This window comes from Pteropus alecto, unplaced genomic scaffold (genome assembly GCF_000325575.1).
Source record: "Pteropus alecto unplaced genomic scaffold, ASM32557v1 scaffold78, whole genome shotgun sequence".
NCBI lineage: Eukaryota > Metazoa > Chordata > Mammalia > Chiroptera > Pteropodidae > Pteropus > Pteropus alecto.
Window position 1 is genome coordinate 10527307 of NW_006443124.1, and position 15810 is coordinate 10543116.

Here is a 15810-nt window from a genome sequence, read left to right on the forward strand (position 1 = left end):
TCACTCAGCACCGTTTATTTCCTTCCGGGCATTTACCTCAACTCACGTGTGTTTTATTTGTTTGTTTTCCTGTTCACACTCTCATATGTCTTCCTACACTGCCATATGAGTGCACTGAGGCAGTATCCTAATCTTCTTTGTGTCCCCAGCACCCAGAATAGGGTCTGGCACATAGGAAGTGTTCCAAAAATATTTGTTGGAAGAATCGGTGGATGGAGAGAGCTGGCAAGCAGGCCCCCCTGGAGTGCCCCGCTGTCACCACCCCTCCATGTGGGGCATAGAAACTGCACTGGCTGGAGAGCTGGGTCTCTGCCTGGCTTTCACACAAACCCAAATTATGCAGCCACCTCCAAGGCACTTGGGGGGTCTCTGCGATGAGAGAGTCAGAGTGTTCTGACACCTGGTCCCTGGGCCACCTGGGGCAGGCCTGAGAGTATAAGCTGCCTGGGGGACATCGAGAGTACTGGGACCATCACCTCCAGCTCCTGGATGACACACCCCACATATCCGCACACCTCTGTACACACATCCCTCTTCCAAAGGCAAGTCCTCGGCTTTAGATCTTTAAAAACCTGACCACAACCCACAGTATGGGCTGCAACTCTTTGGTCATTTGGTATGATACACGGAAAACAAAGCACATAATTCACGTGTAAGGGGTTGAGTCTACTGACAGGTGGGCACTTGGCTCCTGTACAAGCTCCTTCCGTCTGCAGAAGCTGGAGGCCCCTGCTGTGCCAGGCTAGGGTACACGGCAGGCAGCAGTGAGGCCATCAGTGCACGAGGTGGCTGGTTCTTGGCGCTTTGCATGCCTGCTGCATCCATGTCCCACTGTTCTTGACCCTCACAGGGCCCTACAGATTGCACAGCCACTTTAGAGCCAAGCTGTCACCTCACTGTGGCTTTATGGTGGGGTGGATGGGGTAGTGGGATTTCAGCCCCACTCCAAGGGCCTGCAGGAAGAAGCAGGCCTAGGCAGTGCCTCCGGCTGAGACCTCGAGTGGGGACCTCCCAAGGCCATGTAAGGGGAGGGGGCTCTCCTCAGTAGTCAAGCCAAGGACATGTACTCAGACGGAAATGCTATGCTGGGCAAACGGCACGGCAGCCCGAAGTGGAAAGCTAACGGGCTCCCTGTCACGTGCCACTCAGAGCATGATCCCTGAGAGGCTGGTTTACCCCATGCGGAGGAAGCTGTTACAAAGACTGAGTCAGTTGGGAAGCGAAATCAGCGAATTGCCTGTGCTCTGGTGTGGTCAGCGGTGAGAGGCTTCCTGCTCCAGGTGAAGGAAGAAGACACACTCTCTCCGTGTTGTCCTTCCGTGGGCGTCGCCCGCCTTGACTTGGACCATGGCGAACCCCCACCCCTCCACGTGCACTGCAAGTTGGCAATCCCAGGTCTGTGACGCTGGAATCGAGAATCTGTGCCTGAATCACAGAGCGTGTCTTGAGCACTGACTGATACAAACAGGCGTGTTTCTCCTGCCGCTGTTAACTTTCGTGTAACAGTTCCCATTTCTGGCCGTGTTCAGTAAATTTAATTAGTGCTGAGAAGCAGCTTATTTGGTATGATGATCAGTTTCTAACCTGGGTAAACGACTTTCTTTATGCCTATAAATTAAGCACATTATATCTTTCTCGTGCATCATGGCTGTCCTCATAAACACTGTAGGCAGTTGCCGGCGGTCTCACTTGGTTACGTTTCCCATTACTGTTTTATCACCGTCCTGGTAGGAGAGGGGAATTCATCCTGTTTTAGTAACAAGGAGGAAGTGGTGACGAGGGGCTGTTTAATTAGGAAGCCACCACTTACCAGTGTCTCTGTGACCGAGACGGGACCCCAGGCCCATCGCTATGTAGACGTTCTCAGCTTGTCATAGGTTGCTCTCCGCGGACTGGAAAGGGGCAGGTGCAAAGCTTTAAAGCTACTTTTGCCTTTCTTGCAAATAATTAGGAATCAAATGTTTGCTGACAGCTGATTTCCATGTCAGAGAGAACCTGCGTGTTCTTGACGACTTCCACAAGTGCGGATTGGCATGTTTTCTTAATTCGGGCCCCTCAGAGCACAGCCTGTGGGGAAGGCCTCAGTCATACCTGCAGGCCCATCAGACGTGAGCATTGGAGGTGTCACACACAACGCTGCTCTTCAGAGGCATTCACCGTAACCTGGGCTTACAGGTGTCTCAAAGGAGAAAGTGTCGGGTTGCGGGGTTCGCCCACCACCCCATCCGAGGTGAGCTGGCTTTCTTTTGACTGCCAAGGCTGGATTAGCTGGGCTCTGAAGCCCCTCCTGCTCTGCCACACAGATTCTAATCCCCTTGACCCCAAAAGGCCCACCTCCGTGGACATGCTTCTCCTCTCATGCTGCCATCCTTCCAGTTTTCCTCCTGCCCCCACCCTTGGAAGAAGCAAGGGGAGAAGCAGCCCTCGAAAGGTCTCTGTGTGCGGGGCCCTCACCACCCTTCCCATCCCAGCCTCTAGCCTGGGGTTCGAGCAGTGGCGCAATCAGAGTTAAAGAGACCGGCTTTTAAAACTGCTGTGTTTCTTAAAACCTGAGTGTAAGGAGACCATGTGAGGACAAAGGCCCTGTATTCTTGGGGCCTCCTGAGGCCAGAGAGTAGGGCAGACACTTTAGGACGGAAGTAGGGGGTCGAGTCAGAGAGAGGCACTCTGACTGGGGTGGCAGGAGGAAGTGGCCCCCAGTGGGGAGTTGGGGCTGATTGAGGGAGGGGGAGACAGTCTGAATGGGCAGCACAGCAGGAGCAAAAGAGACCAGAGGCTCCAAAACTTGAGCTGTTTTTTCAAAACTGGGTGATTAGTGGGTGCCCTTCCCACTGCACATGGAAAGTCATTAAAATGGCGATACAATGGCAGTGCTTTGTGTCCTGGCTCTGTGTTGGAAGAGAAACAAAGGCTGATATTTTTAGAGCTGTGTTAGTTTCTCCTAGTAGCCGCCAGCACTTTCTAAAGTAACCCATTTTCCAAGCAGCCAGGAGAATCAGCTAATCAAACACCTTCGGTAGCAAAGCAGCCGTAAACACCATGGGTGGGGGCCTCCAGCCCAGAGCCTCCCTCGCCAAGCACCTTTGTCTCCCCTCCGCCTGTCAACCTTGATAGGAAGATGTGCGCTGGGGCCGGTGAATGCCACTGAACCTTCACGGTGACATGCAAACAATTAGCAGAGTGGATAAAGGAGATCCATGTGCCCGCGTAGGAGCTGCACTTTTACACTGCTCAGAGATATTTTGACCTTCCAGTTGATTATGATTCAAGAAAAAGTCAATATTTCTTAGCTTGCCAAGGCTGGAGGAATTTAAATGAGTTATTGAATCAAGCAGTTAATCTACCGATAACTGATTTTTTTTTCCCTTTCAAATCTATAATGATGAAAAGCGGACTTAACCAAAAACAAGACAAGGAAGTTTTGTTTTTTTTTTTTCCTTAGACATTTTAATCCTAGGGGGTAGGAGCTGGGGCTGAAAGTTCAGTCTTTGCCAGGGCCATTCTGTTTTGCTGAGTATTTTGAAGAAGATTTATTTAAAACTTAAAAGCGAAGACTTCTGTAGCCATAAAATCTGCATTCGTGTTTTAATTATTTGTATTTTGAGATCCCTTTATAATTCTCAACTTCCTGTCTGTTGCCATTCATGCCACGTGGCAACCAGCCATTTTCTGGACTCCTGTGACAGAGCGTAATGTTGGTAATAGATGCTTGCTTGACCTTTCACGTAAGCGTCCTCTTTCAGCATAAGCCGCTCTACCAGCCACCCTGCCCTCTTTGCTGTCCGAGCTCTGGGCGCCACAGCCTGACATCATTATAGGCGTATGTTGGGTGGAGGGGACACCCAGCAAAGTGGCAAATAGGAGACCCAAAGCAGGATGCCATTTTCAGGGCATTCTTGCCCATGGCTTCAGCATTGTGCTGGAAGGGACTGGGCAGTGAAGACAGGCTGCCACCACTGATGACGTGTGTCCTGGAGAACTGTAGTCTGGCCTCACTCCCTTGGGGGCCCCCTATCCTGAACACTTAGATACCACTTTCTCCTTATTCCACACTTCCTCCTTAGAAAGGAAGGCCCTGCATGCCATCCCCTTCCCCTGCACAAAACTCCTCACCTCAGGTGTCCCTAAGGCCAGCCGGTGCTCTCTGCGTGAGGCTATGGGGGCCTCGATTCAGGCCCTCCACTCAGACATGGTCCGTTGGCACTTTGCCACCTCCACATGCGCCCCGCTCCTTCTCCCTCCCAGATGGTCAGTCAGGGTTGTGTCTGAGATGTTTGGTGCAAGCCAGTCATAAACCTGAGCTGTCCACTACAGGGCACTGCTCTAGGCACCTGCAGTCACCTCCTGTCGGAAGGGCAGGGACTCCATCGGCACCCTGAGTCCCCAGGCCTCGGCCTCACAGGCAAATGGAGCCTCTGCTCACCATGACTTGAAAGGGCCACAAAGGAAGGCCGGGACCCCGCCCGAGTGCCTGCAGCTGACCCTCTGTGTCTGTGTCTGGCAGGGCTTTCCGGCAGTGATGGGAGGCCAGCTTCCTGCGGGAAGAAACGGTGCAGCCGCGGGAGCAGGTGCGTGCTCAGCAGGGAGACGGGGGAGCCCGAATGCCGGTGCCTGGAGGCCTGCAGGCCCAGCTTCATGCCCGTGTGTGGCTCCGACGGGAAGTTTTACGAAAACCACTGCGAGCTTCACCGTGCCGCCTGCCTGCTGGGGAAGAAGATCATCACCGTCCACAGCAAGGACTGTTTCCTTAAAGGTAGGAAGACGGCTCCGTGGCCTTACGTTTTTGGGGTTTGCGATGGTTCTTCTAATGCCTTTTGACGAATGATCTGGGCGTGCTGAGTTTGCAGGTTACATGGGTAAAAGTAGAGAAAGAGGAAGGCGGAGGCTTCACATCATGGCAGCAGTGGCATTCTGGTGATGCAGGTTCTGTCGTGTCCACCTCCAGAGGCCCCCCCCGCCCCCGCTGCCCTCTGGAGGGAGGAATCCAGAGAGGCCCGGCTAGGAACCAGGCCACAAGGCAGTGCCCATCCCTCATCTGGGATGGGCCCTGGCAAGGCGGTGACAGGACCTCTGTTTACCCCTCCAGACACATTCGTGTGAATCAGGGGGTCGTGTCGTGCATAGAATGTGGCCAGGCGGACAGCGGCGCAGTGGTTCCCAGCATGGCAGGGTTCCAACTCTGGCCTGGAGTGGCTGCTGATGGAATAGCGCTCCGCGTCTGACCTGGCAGAACACCTGAGCAAGACGGGAAGGCCCCGCAGACGTCAGACTGTCTGTGGAGCTGGAGCCAAAGGGTCCGTACCCTGTGCCGGGGCCGAGTGAGGAGAGAGGGGCAGTGTCCGCCCTCGCGAAAGGGTTAGCGCCTCCAGGGCAGGGCCCGCGGCTCTTCACACACTGACTCACTCTTGGCACCTGGCGTGGTGCCGCACGCGCACCAAGTGGATGCTCAGTGGCCCACAAATGCTTGAAGATGAGAAAGTTAGAGCATAAATTCCCACGTTGATGTGGCCCCACGGAATGGTACATGCTGCAGCCTGTGGAAACATTTGTGACCCTGGCCACACATGAATAAGTTAGGAACTGTGAGAAGGCAGAAGCAGCGTGTGGGCAGATGGGGACATGGGGGACATTGGAGGTGGCAGAGCCCAGGTGCGGTTGGGCAGAGACCTTCCTTGGGGTAACTGGGAACAGAATCCCCACCAGTGCCTGCAGCACTAGCTTCTGAACTGGCAAAAGCTGTGGGGGCCTCACACTAACAGGCCCCAAGCCCCGGGGTGCTGTGAGGGGGAGCATTCTCGGCAGTGGGGCACAGGTCTCTGGGCCTCCCGCAGGCCCTGCTCACGCCTCCTGCACTCACATAAAGGCCGCCTTCCTACCCTCACCCTCAGGCTGTGGCAGCTAGGGGCCCTGGCGTGCTCGGGGCTCTGGAAAGTGAAGCTCTCTGCGACGGCAATATTCTTGGATACTTTCATGGTTGTGCTTATGACACTAACACTGAGGTGCTTCAGACATCATGAGGCACATTATGGAAATGAGACCAAAATGAGCCCGAGAAAAATGCCCCCGGTCTGGAAGCACTGCCCGGCCGTGTGCCTGCCATTTCCCCAGCAGCCGTGAGCACTAAAACACTTGACCGGTTGCTCCAGCTTTATTGGCCATGTTGAAATTTTATAGACTGATGTTCCGTTCTCCAGCTTCCAATATCCCCCGAATTGCATCTTTCTGAAGGTTTTTATTTCTACATCACAGTGTGCACAGCCTCCCTCACCATCGGTTATTCAAACAGCATTTCTCATTTCATGCAAGGGAAAAACAGCCACCACAAAATCCTGTGAGGGATGTGGGGGAGAGCCGGAGAGGATGGGGTACAGGCAAGCAGATTAGGGTTCTACTTCGTGCTGGTTGAATTTATCCACCAAATCCTTCTGATTCGCTGAGTTCTTCATAGACTTTGTGAGTCGTCACCCCCGCCGGGTGGCAGGGCCGCTCTGCTCTCCGAAGCTGCCTTTCCAATGGGGAGCAGTCCTTATAAGGCTCCCGGAGGCTGCAGCCTGCCTCTGGCACTTCCCAGCTGTGTGGCTTTGGGTGCGTGACTCCACTTTTCTGGGCTTTTCCTTGGCTGTAAAATGGGGCTATGAGCAGTACCCACTTGCAATGTGGAGAAAAGTTCATGAGATGCTGCACAGAAACCACTTAGCATGGGCCGGGCACATTACAGATGTTGGCATAACGACAGCTTTAGTCATCATGAACCTGATTCAATGTGGCCTGAGGCCTAGAGCAGCAAGACACACAAACTGTGATGGGAACGCAGAGGCAGGAGCAAGGTCTGCCCAGCAGTCTCGGCGAACATTGCTAGGCCCAGATAGCTTCATGGTAGATAGAAGGTAGGTGAAGATGTTAGGCCTGATGCTAGGAGAGGCTCCGCTTTCTGCAAGCCCAGCCCCGAGGGTCTGGGCCCCCCAGAGAAGCCATCACGGCCTCATGCTCAGGGACAGCTACAGTCCCTAGCAGGCAGGAGACAGCTACAGTCCCCGCCTGCCTCTCCGCTAGCATGCCCACGGAGAGTGCCCAGGGGTCAATGGTGATGGAGCGAGGCCGGCCCTGAGGATGGGAGTCTGGGCAAGCACTTCCCACCTTCACCTGAAAAGAGCTCCAACAGGAAGCAGGAGGAAAGAGATAGACAGGGACTGAGGGGAAGGTATGAAGGACAGCTTCCTGCACTGCCCACTCCAAGACAGCAGCAAAATATATCATGCTATCTTGAGCCCCTTGATGACCATTTGTCTTTTGTCCCAGATTTCCAGGGACTTATTGATTCAGGAAACTTAAAAACACCTTTTCTTCCCATACAAATAAAAATTCTGAAATCATCCACGTTCCATTCTCTAGTCCTACCAGATTTTAGAAAGAGAAGTGATGACTTTATTCTCTGGGTTTTTTATGCCCCCAGAAGTCACTGATTGGGACTACTGTCCGGAGTGGAGTGTGCCGGGGAAGGGGAGGTGGGGGTTGTTTCTCCCGAGCACAGTGTGGGGGGCACATGGCCTCACCTCTCTGCAAGGGAGGGGAGGCAGCCCCGTTTACAAGAGAACTTCTGGTATCACACTCCAGTTGCCATGGCAATGGAATTCCTTGTGAACTCGGAATGAAATATCACATCATTTAGGGATCATTAGCATGTGAGAAAATCAAAACTGAGCTCAAAAGCATTGCTTCAGCTCGCGATTGCAGCCCTGACACCAGCTCTCCCGAGGTCCCAAACAGGGTTTCTCACCAAAAATCAGAAGTTGGGAAAGATGTGGGATGCTGTATCCCTTTCTTCTTAGAGTCACAATTATCCTCACTCAGCACCAGATTCTGCCAGAATACCGAGCTAGTGGGTGGAATTCTCTGTAACTTTCGCTGCATATAGAGTTTTGTGTTTTAAAAGGTATCTTGTGACATAGGTTCCTATTTGTGTACTAGTTGGCACTTTTGAAATTATTTTTCTGACTTGGTTTCGAATTCACGCTTTATCTCCTACGCTGTTTGAGAAGACAAGATTGCCTTTCAGCAATCACTCACCGTGCCAGGGCTGTATTATCTCAAGTGATACAATGTCGTAGTCGGCGGCTTTCCAAACAAACCGTGAAATCGTGGAAGAAAAGAGCCCGTTAGGGATCAGCTCGAACCGGACCTCGAGCTTTCGCATCCTGCATGCTGCTTGTCAGCCCACTTTGGTACTTCAGAGGGAGTTCCCAGACTCCTGAAATCAGAGGAAATAATTTCCATCTTAGACAAAAAAAAAGTTAACCACACTATATGCTCACTAACAGCTCCTGAAATCAGAGGAAATAATTTCCATCTTCGACCAAAAAAAAAAAGTTAACCACACTATATGCTCACTAACAAATCTTTTTTTCTTAAGTATTACTAAATATGAGAATAAAAACCCAACCTTTTACAAGTTAGCAAGGCCGATATATCCTGCTGCCAAGGAGACTTCTTTTTCCTTTTTTTCTTATTGTTATTTTGTTGTTACTTGTCTTCTCGTCACTTTATAAACATAAATTAAGCCCCGGGGCCTCTAGGGCATTCCATACTTCCCTAAGTCTTTTCTGTTCAGGGAAAGCTACCCATATCTCCAGCTGTGTCGCCCAGGCTCAGCACGAATCCTCCTCGGCTTCCCAAAGTGTGTGAGATTCCGTCACAGGGCCCTGATGGTGGCAGCATCATAGAGGCCTGGGTTTCCCTCTGTCGGAGTGGGTCCCTACAGCAGGGAGGTGCTGGAGCCCGAGGGAGCATCACATGGGAAGGCCAGGCTGAGGGGGCAGTGGGGCACAGGCTCAAGGGCACCATCCCACACCTCCTTGGAGGAGGCACATAAGCTCTGCCTGCCTCATTTACCTCATCTGTAAAATGGAATGATGATCGTGCACACCTCAGAGGGTCATCATGATCTACGCAGGCTGATGGCTATGTCATTGCAAACATCAGGACACATTCAAGTGGCACTTACCTCATCTGTAAAACGGAATGATGATCATGCACACCTCAGAGGGTCATCATGATCTGGAAGGAGTAGCGCTCGGTACGTAGTGAAATCTACTCAGGCTGATGGCGATGTCATTGCAAACATCAGGACACATTCAAGTGGCAAGTGCAAGAGGCTGTTAGACCCCTGCCCATGTGTGGCAATGCTATGTGTGGGCTAAGAGGTTGGCCTCCATGATTATTTAACGAATGACTGGTATTGAACTTCAAATGCTCAAACTTAAACCACTTTCTCAACCTGCCTTGCCTTTTGAAAAGTGATGTAATGAGTCATCCAAGTTCACCCAGCAAGTTAATAGAGAAACAAGTGGAGAATCAGGAGCTGCTGATTCCAGATCTACAAGTTTCTGGAATGCATGACAGGCTCTCAGGAACTGTCAGCTGAGCCCAAGGGAGGGAGTAGCTACCTGAGGATGAGAAGGGGAAGGTCTAGGGAAGGAGCTGGATAAAGGCATTTGGGGTGCATCTTGAAGGGTGATTTACAGCATCCTGGGTGCAGGTGAGAAATACCTGCAGACCCAGAGGAGAGCAGGTCATTAGAATGCAGATTCTGCAGGGCAGGGTACAGCTGGGAATAAATGCAGACAAGCGGGTAAGGGGGAGCTGAGAAAGGCCTGGGTGCCAAACCAGGCTGTGTGAACTCAAGGCGACTGGGTGTAGGATAAGCCGGTCCAACTTCTCATGTCTCAGGGACCTTGACGCCCAGAGAGCACTTGTCCCTGCCCCATGTTGTACAGGCTCTGCCATTGCTTCCGCCCTTCAAAAGCATCTACAGTTTGGGGGCCGTTTGTCCTGCAAAGGCGTGATCACAGCAGATGCAATGGTTTCATTCTTTTCCCCAGGAGACTTCCTAGTGTGAAGGGAGGGCTCTGGACCCCTGGTCGGTGGGAAAGGCTTCGTGGCTGCTGGGCTAGGGCCTTGCTGCACTTCAGGTCAGCAAGAAGCCCAGCTGGGGGCTTCGCTAGGAAAGCTGGCACAGCTGTACCAAACTCACAAGAGCTTCCAGATAGGCCACTCTCCCCCCGTCTAAAACACCGGAGAAGTCCGGGTAGCCCAGAGGCTGCCGGAAGAGGCCAGGGACAAAACAGCAGAGCCCCCCGGATGAGCCCTCCTTCAGCCCTGTCTGGCTTCTTGGCTGTGGCCTCCACTTGCTCTCCAAACCTTTTTCCTGTCTTCATTTTCTTCTAATTTTCCTCCCCCTCCTGCCTCCACCCACTTTCTGCCCAGAGGCCCCTGCTGCTCTCCCAGTCCTTGCAAAGGAATCTCTCTGTACCCAGTACCCTTCCCGGCCTTCACTTTGAGGTCCACAGAAGAGGGTCTGGCCGTTTTTCGCCAAGCCACCAAGCTTCACAAACATTACTGAATGTCCACGGGGGCCGTGGCTGTGCAAGACCTGAGGATGCCATTGTAATCAGGATGGCGGGCCCGATCTCATGGAATTGACAGGTCTCTGCTATCTGGGCCATCACAGGGGGGCTGCTGTAGCCAGAGACACCCCAAGACCTCAAAGGCCAATGGAATCTTCCTGGGCTGTCTTCTGTCTGGCAGCCTCCCCAGTAGGTCTTGTCGTCACCCATGCAAACAGCCCAGGGCAACGGAACTGAAAGTTCACTAAAAGCCCCCACCCCACCATCCCACTGCCAGCACAGCGGCCCTCAGAGCTCAGTCATGCCATTTGTAGCATCTGCTTCTAGGATCAAGAAACATGACTTTAAACAAACATGTGTGTTCTCTGGATAGTTCCTCTGGGTTTTATGCAAGAATATGCCTTGGTGTGAGCACCCTGCAAATGTGCGAGAATGTTATCAGTTCAGCACGTGTACTGTGCTTCACAGAACCACCGTACTTGGGATGAATTAATTACATTCCAGTAATTAAAAACTGCTAATAAGTTATTGAGCTGAGAAAGTCTCGCACAGCATTGATTTCGCTATGGAAACAAGCGGCAGCCTGGAGGCCCCCCCCCCAGTGTTTCCTATTCTTCCCTGGCACCCCCTCCTCATTTCCAACCCCTCCTTCTCAGCGCTCCTCAGTCATCTCTCAGCTGCTGACAGGCTCAGGGTCTCCTAAAGCCACAGGAAAGTGGCTTTGTCCTAGCATCCCTGCAAGTACCATTTCATCTCTCCCCTTCCCTTCTCTCTTAGGTACCCACAGCTTTACCTGCCCTGGCTGCCTCCATTTCCCCAGCTCCCCACCAGGGTCTGAGGCTGGCTTCTGTCCCCGTTAAGATCACAGTAACCTTCCAGATGGCAAGTCCAGGTGGTGCTTTTCAGACCTGGTCTTACTGCATCCCTCCGGCAATGGCATCTGTCAGTCTTCCTACGGCCCCTCCCATGGCTTCTGTGGTCCAGCCCTGACTCTGCTGACCTCTCACAGGCCCCCTCCTTCTCCAATAGCTTTTTTAAAAATTTTTACTAAAGTATAGGTTGGCAAACAGTATTATATTAGTTTCAGGTATGCAACATAGTAACTTGACATTTATACACCTTACGAAGTGATCACCACGCTAAGTCTAGCAACCATCTGTCACTGTGCAAAGTTATCACGCTATTATTGACTATATTCCCTGTGCTGTGTACTGCATCCCCGTGGCTTATTTATTTTATGTATAGAAGTTTGTATTTCTTATTCTCTTGTACCTTTTTCATCCATCCTCTCAGCCCCTCTAGCAATCATCAGTTCGTTCTCTGAGTCCATTTTTGTTTTGTTCATTTTTTTTTTTTTTTAGATTCCTCATGTAAGTGAAATCATACAGTAGTCTCTCTCTCTGTCTGACTTCTGATACTCACCAGTAGCTTTTACACATAGGTTGTCCTGGGGGCCTTTCTTTTTGCATGCACCCCATTCTTGGTTCCAGCCATGCCTCCTGTGCAAAAAAGACCCAACTACATCTTCATCCCTGACCTCTCTGTGTCGCCAGCCTGGACCCTCCCCTGAAGGCCCACGGGCACTTCCCATCCAGTTTGGGCCAAGCGAACTCTCCATCTCCCTCTCCCCTCTGCCCCTGGTATGGTGTCTTGCTCACATAGTGTCTGTTTCAGTGATGGCCCGCCCCCATACACACACACACCCCCACACACACACCCAAGAAACTGGGATCTTTTTTTGCTTCCTTTTGTAGCTGAGCTCCTGCTTCAAAACCCTGCCAAGTGTACTTCCTTATGATTTCTTCATTCCTCCCCCTCTCCTCTGCCTCTCCGGCCACCACGTACATCCATCCCACCACCATCTCTCACCTGGACGACCTCCATGACCCCCAAGCTATCCTCCCAGCTCTTGGTCAGATAGTTCTTCAGACTCACCTTTCATATGGCTTTAAACCTAAGCTTTCCAAGACGAAACTGACCATCCACTCATTCAGCAAACATATACCTCCTATGGGTCAGGTCTGTTCTGGACACTGGGGATATAACAGTGCACAAAAGGGACAGGATCCCTGCCCTCACGACACATGCTGTCTTGTAGGAGAGACAGTAAATAAGAGATAAAGTGTGTTGGGTGGTGACAAGTGCCATGGAGAGGAATGAAGTCGGGAAAGGGGTTAGTGAGAGCTTCTGATATGAGAAGCGATGTTTGAGAAAAGACCTGAAGGAGGCTGGGAGGCTGGGGAGAGAGGCATTCGCACAACTGGGGGAAGAACATCCCAGCAGCAGGAACAGCAGGTGCAAAGACCCTGAGGTGAGAGCTTGGGTGGCGTGTCTGGGGAGCAACGAGGAGTCCAGGGTTGCTGGAGCGGAACAAGGAAGGGGAGAGAGGTCAGAGAGGAAGTCAGACTGGGAGTGAGACATCATCCACGTAGGGCCTTGTTAGCCAGTGGAAGCCCGAACTCTTAGCCCCTGTGCTATACTGTCTATTTATTCTACCGTGCTTACCAAGGGGTGACATTGAGGGAACCATCCTCTTCACCACCACCCAAGGACCCATGAGGGCCTGCCAAGGGCTGGAAGAGATGACCTGTCCAGAAGTTCATGGCCAAGCACCTCCGGGCTCACTGTATCTGAGATAAACCCACAGGGCCTAGCAGATTTCTTCTGTGAGCCCCAAGCTGTCCAAGGTTCTACCGGAACTTCTACCGGGGGGAGGGTCCCTCTTCTAACTTCTTATCAGCTTGCCTATCTTCCCGCCTCACAGGGCGTCCTTACCAGCGGGGAAATGTGATTTATCTTGCTATCCCTAGCTCATTAGAGATGTTCCGTTCATTTTTCAGATGAATGCAAAAATTGATGGTTATATTCTAACTAGAATATATGCAGTCCCTCAGAGGTTCCCAAGTAAAAGCAGGGGAAGCCCGTTGGAGACCCTCCATGCAGTGCTAATCAGAGGGTCCCAGTGAAAGAGGTGATGGATTCCTATGGAGGACCCTGCTCAAAGGACACGATGGATTCTCTGTGATGGGGGCCATCAAGTGTACTGACAGAACACAGGAAAGGAAGGAGGCAGAAGGAGGCAGGGGAGGGGTGACTTGGAGCCTCCTGCCCAAGGCCCTGCACAGAGACAAAGGGTGCCCTGGGCTGAGGCTGTAGAGAACCATTTAAAGCAGCCCATGGCCAACACTTGGGAGGCTTTGGATGATGGTCAGGAGTCAAATGTTTAATTACTGGAGCAAGAAGAAGTTGATGTGGGACTTCTTTAAGGTTCTCCCCTATAGCACCTTCAATTAAGATCAAGTCCCCCTTGTAGCAGCCGCTAAATGATACTGCATATTGAATCTCTGTGCTCAAGCAGTTTATCTAATTATCTGTGTGACAAACTCAGCAGCTGTCAGACCAGCCACAACTCAAATATGTTGGCTCTGGGTCCCTGCCCGAAAGTGTTTTCTGCTTATTAACAGGCTGAAGGAAAGGGCTCACATGCCCTTCTGTTCACGTGGAATCCCTTTCCCATTCTTCTGTCGCCTGGCGGTAGTGTGAGGAGTTGAAGAGGACAGCGGCTGGGAGGATGGTGGGTGCACGAGTTGAGGAGAAGCCTGGGATCGGCCTGTTCTTGGCTTTTGGTCTCACCCTTCCTAAGCCCCAGCCCCTGCAGAGGGCATGGCTACCCAGCCTCTCTGCCTGCTTTTTTAGAGAGTGAAACATTGTGTTTTCGGTCATCTTTTTCTACAAAGAGAGGGAGGAATACTTACCACTGCCAAACTAACTGAAATAAATCAGGGGGGTCTCGCTCATGACCCAGGGAGTGAGAAGTAGGCGCGTGCCGACCTCCATCAGCAGAGAGTCTGCGTGGGTAAACATCCCAAGCCGAACAGGCTCACCGAATGCACAAGTAAGAAGACCACACTGAACAATCCCATACTTGGCCCTGGAGTTGTGTCTTCGGCCAGGAGAGCCAAGGGTCAGGGCTTCAGAAAACTGAAACCCAGCCCTCTGCAGCATCCTGGGGCCTCAGGAACCCCCTGTGGTTCCTTATTGTAGGTAAACTTGTGCCCAGCCCTGTTCCAGGTGCCACGGAGAGCCGGGTCCAGAACACGGAGTGTCCTCGAAGCCCGTGAGAGAGACAGAGCTTTACCTCCACCAGCTGCAGCCTCCCTATCCTCTTGAGCCCTGTCCTCTGCCTTTCTTGCGTTCGCTTCTGCTTTGATGCATTTTGGTCACTCATTAATGAAGGTAATTGGAGTGAAACTACTTTCGAAAAGCTCCTCTAAATGAAAGTAGTAAAATTGCTTTGCTTGCAGGTAATTAAAATCTTCAGACACAGTGAACTCCGTCAATTTATTACAAGGGGTCTGAGTGGTGCATTTCTCTTTGTAGCTGGAAGGAAAGGCTCATCCAGTGACCGGGCAGGCATGTCTGTTTTCTTGTCTTCCTCGGGGAACTTTCATTTCCTCTTCCACTGCTTGTCTTATAGTCCACGCTCACTCACTTTCATTGGCTAAGGTGTGACTCACAGGTCTGGTCCCCAGTGGTCCAGCAAGTGCCTCTCTGAGCCCTGGCCTGTTCCTAACCTCACTCTGCCAGGCTGAGTTCTCTGACTCATCTGTTCTCTCTCTTCCCACTTCCCTCCCTCTCTGATGGTTCACCCAGTGAGTCATGTTTCCATTGATATATAACAAATTCAAGGTCTTTCATATGGGGCATTGTAGAGACCTTCACTTACACCCAGCTCTGCGTGAGCCCTCGTAGTTGCGATTTTAAACTTTTCTCCATCTGAGCCTGTCCACCGATTTGGGGGACCATGGATGAGAAGTGCCTGAGTGTATAGTGGGTCTGATAGCTGAACCTTTCCCAACGAGGGTGATGGTTGGGAAAGGGCCACTGAGAAAGAGGTCTTTGCAAAGCTGCAGAATAAGGAATAGCTCAGAGTGAGGAAGAGGTTTCAAAAGAGGACACCAGAGTCGCAGTGGGTGTGGTGGGTTAGGGTCAGCAACATATGGTCCCAAATATATAGAGTCAGCTTGTTAGTTCTTCTCACTCCGAACTTTCAAGGGTGACTCTCCACTGTTTAGCCACCGGCACTGGTTACAGAGAAGTTATAACCACAGACCCTCCCTGCCCCCCTGCCAGTAGTGACACGGTGTGACAGTAACCATGGAGTTAGCTGTAATTCCCAATCTAGACAATCTCCCCAGGGCTAGGGTAAGAGTAAATGGAGGCGAAGCCTGAAGAGACCTCTTTGAACAAGAATTAAAGAGAAGTTGGCTTCTGCAGCACAGGAGGGGAGGAGTCCCATACCAGAGACGCAGAGACAGAGCATGCTCTTGGGCAAAATTATTACAAGAAACAGAAGCACGGTAGCCAGCAGCTGTGTTCTACTCAAGTCGAAGAAAACATGAACTCA

At 51.7% G+C, this 15810-nt stretch overlaps 1 protein-coding gene across 1 annotated transcript in view; it reads left to right on the forward strand.

The window, feature by feature from the left end:
- The window catches only part of FSTL4 (follistatin like 4), a 353779-nt gene that overhangs the window by 168202 nt on the left and 169767 nt on the right, over positions 1-15810 (forward strand). The window contains exon 3 of the mRNA XM_006923138.1: positions 4505-4753. Coding sequence (XP_006923200.1) covers positions 4505-4753 — 249 coding nt within the window. The remainder of the gene's footprint in view (positions 1-4504; positions 4754-15810) is intronic.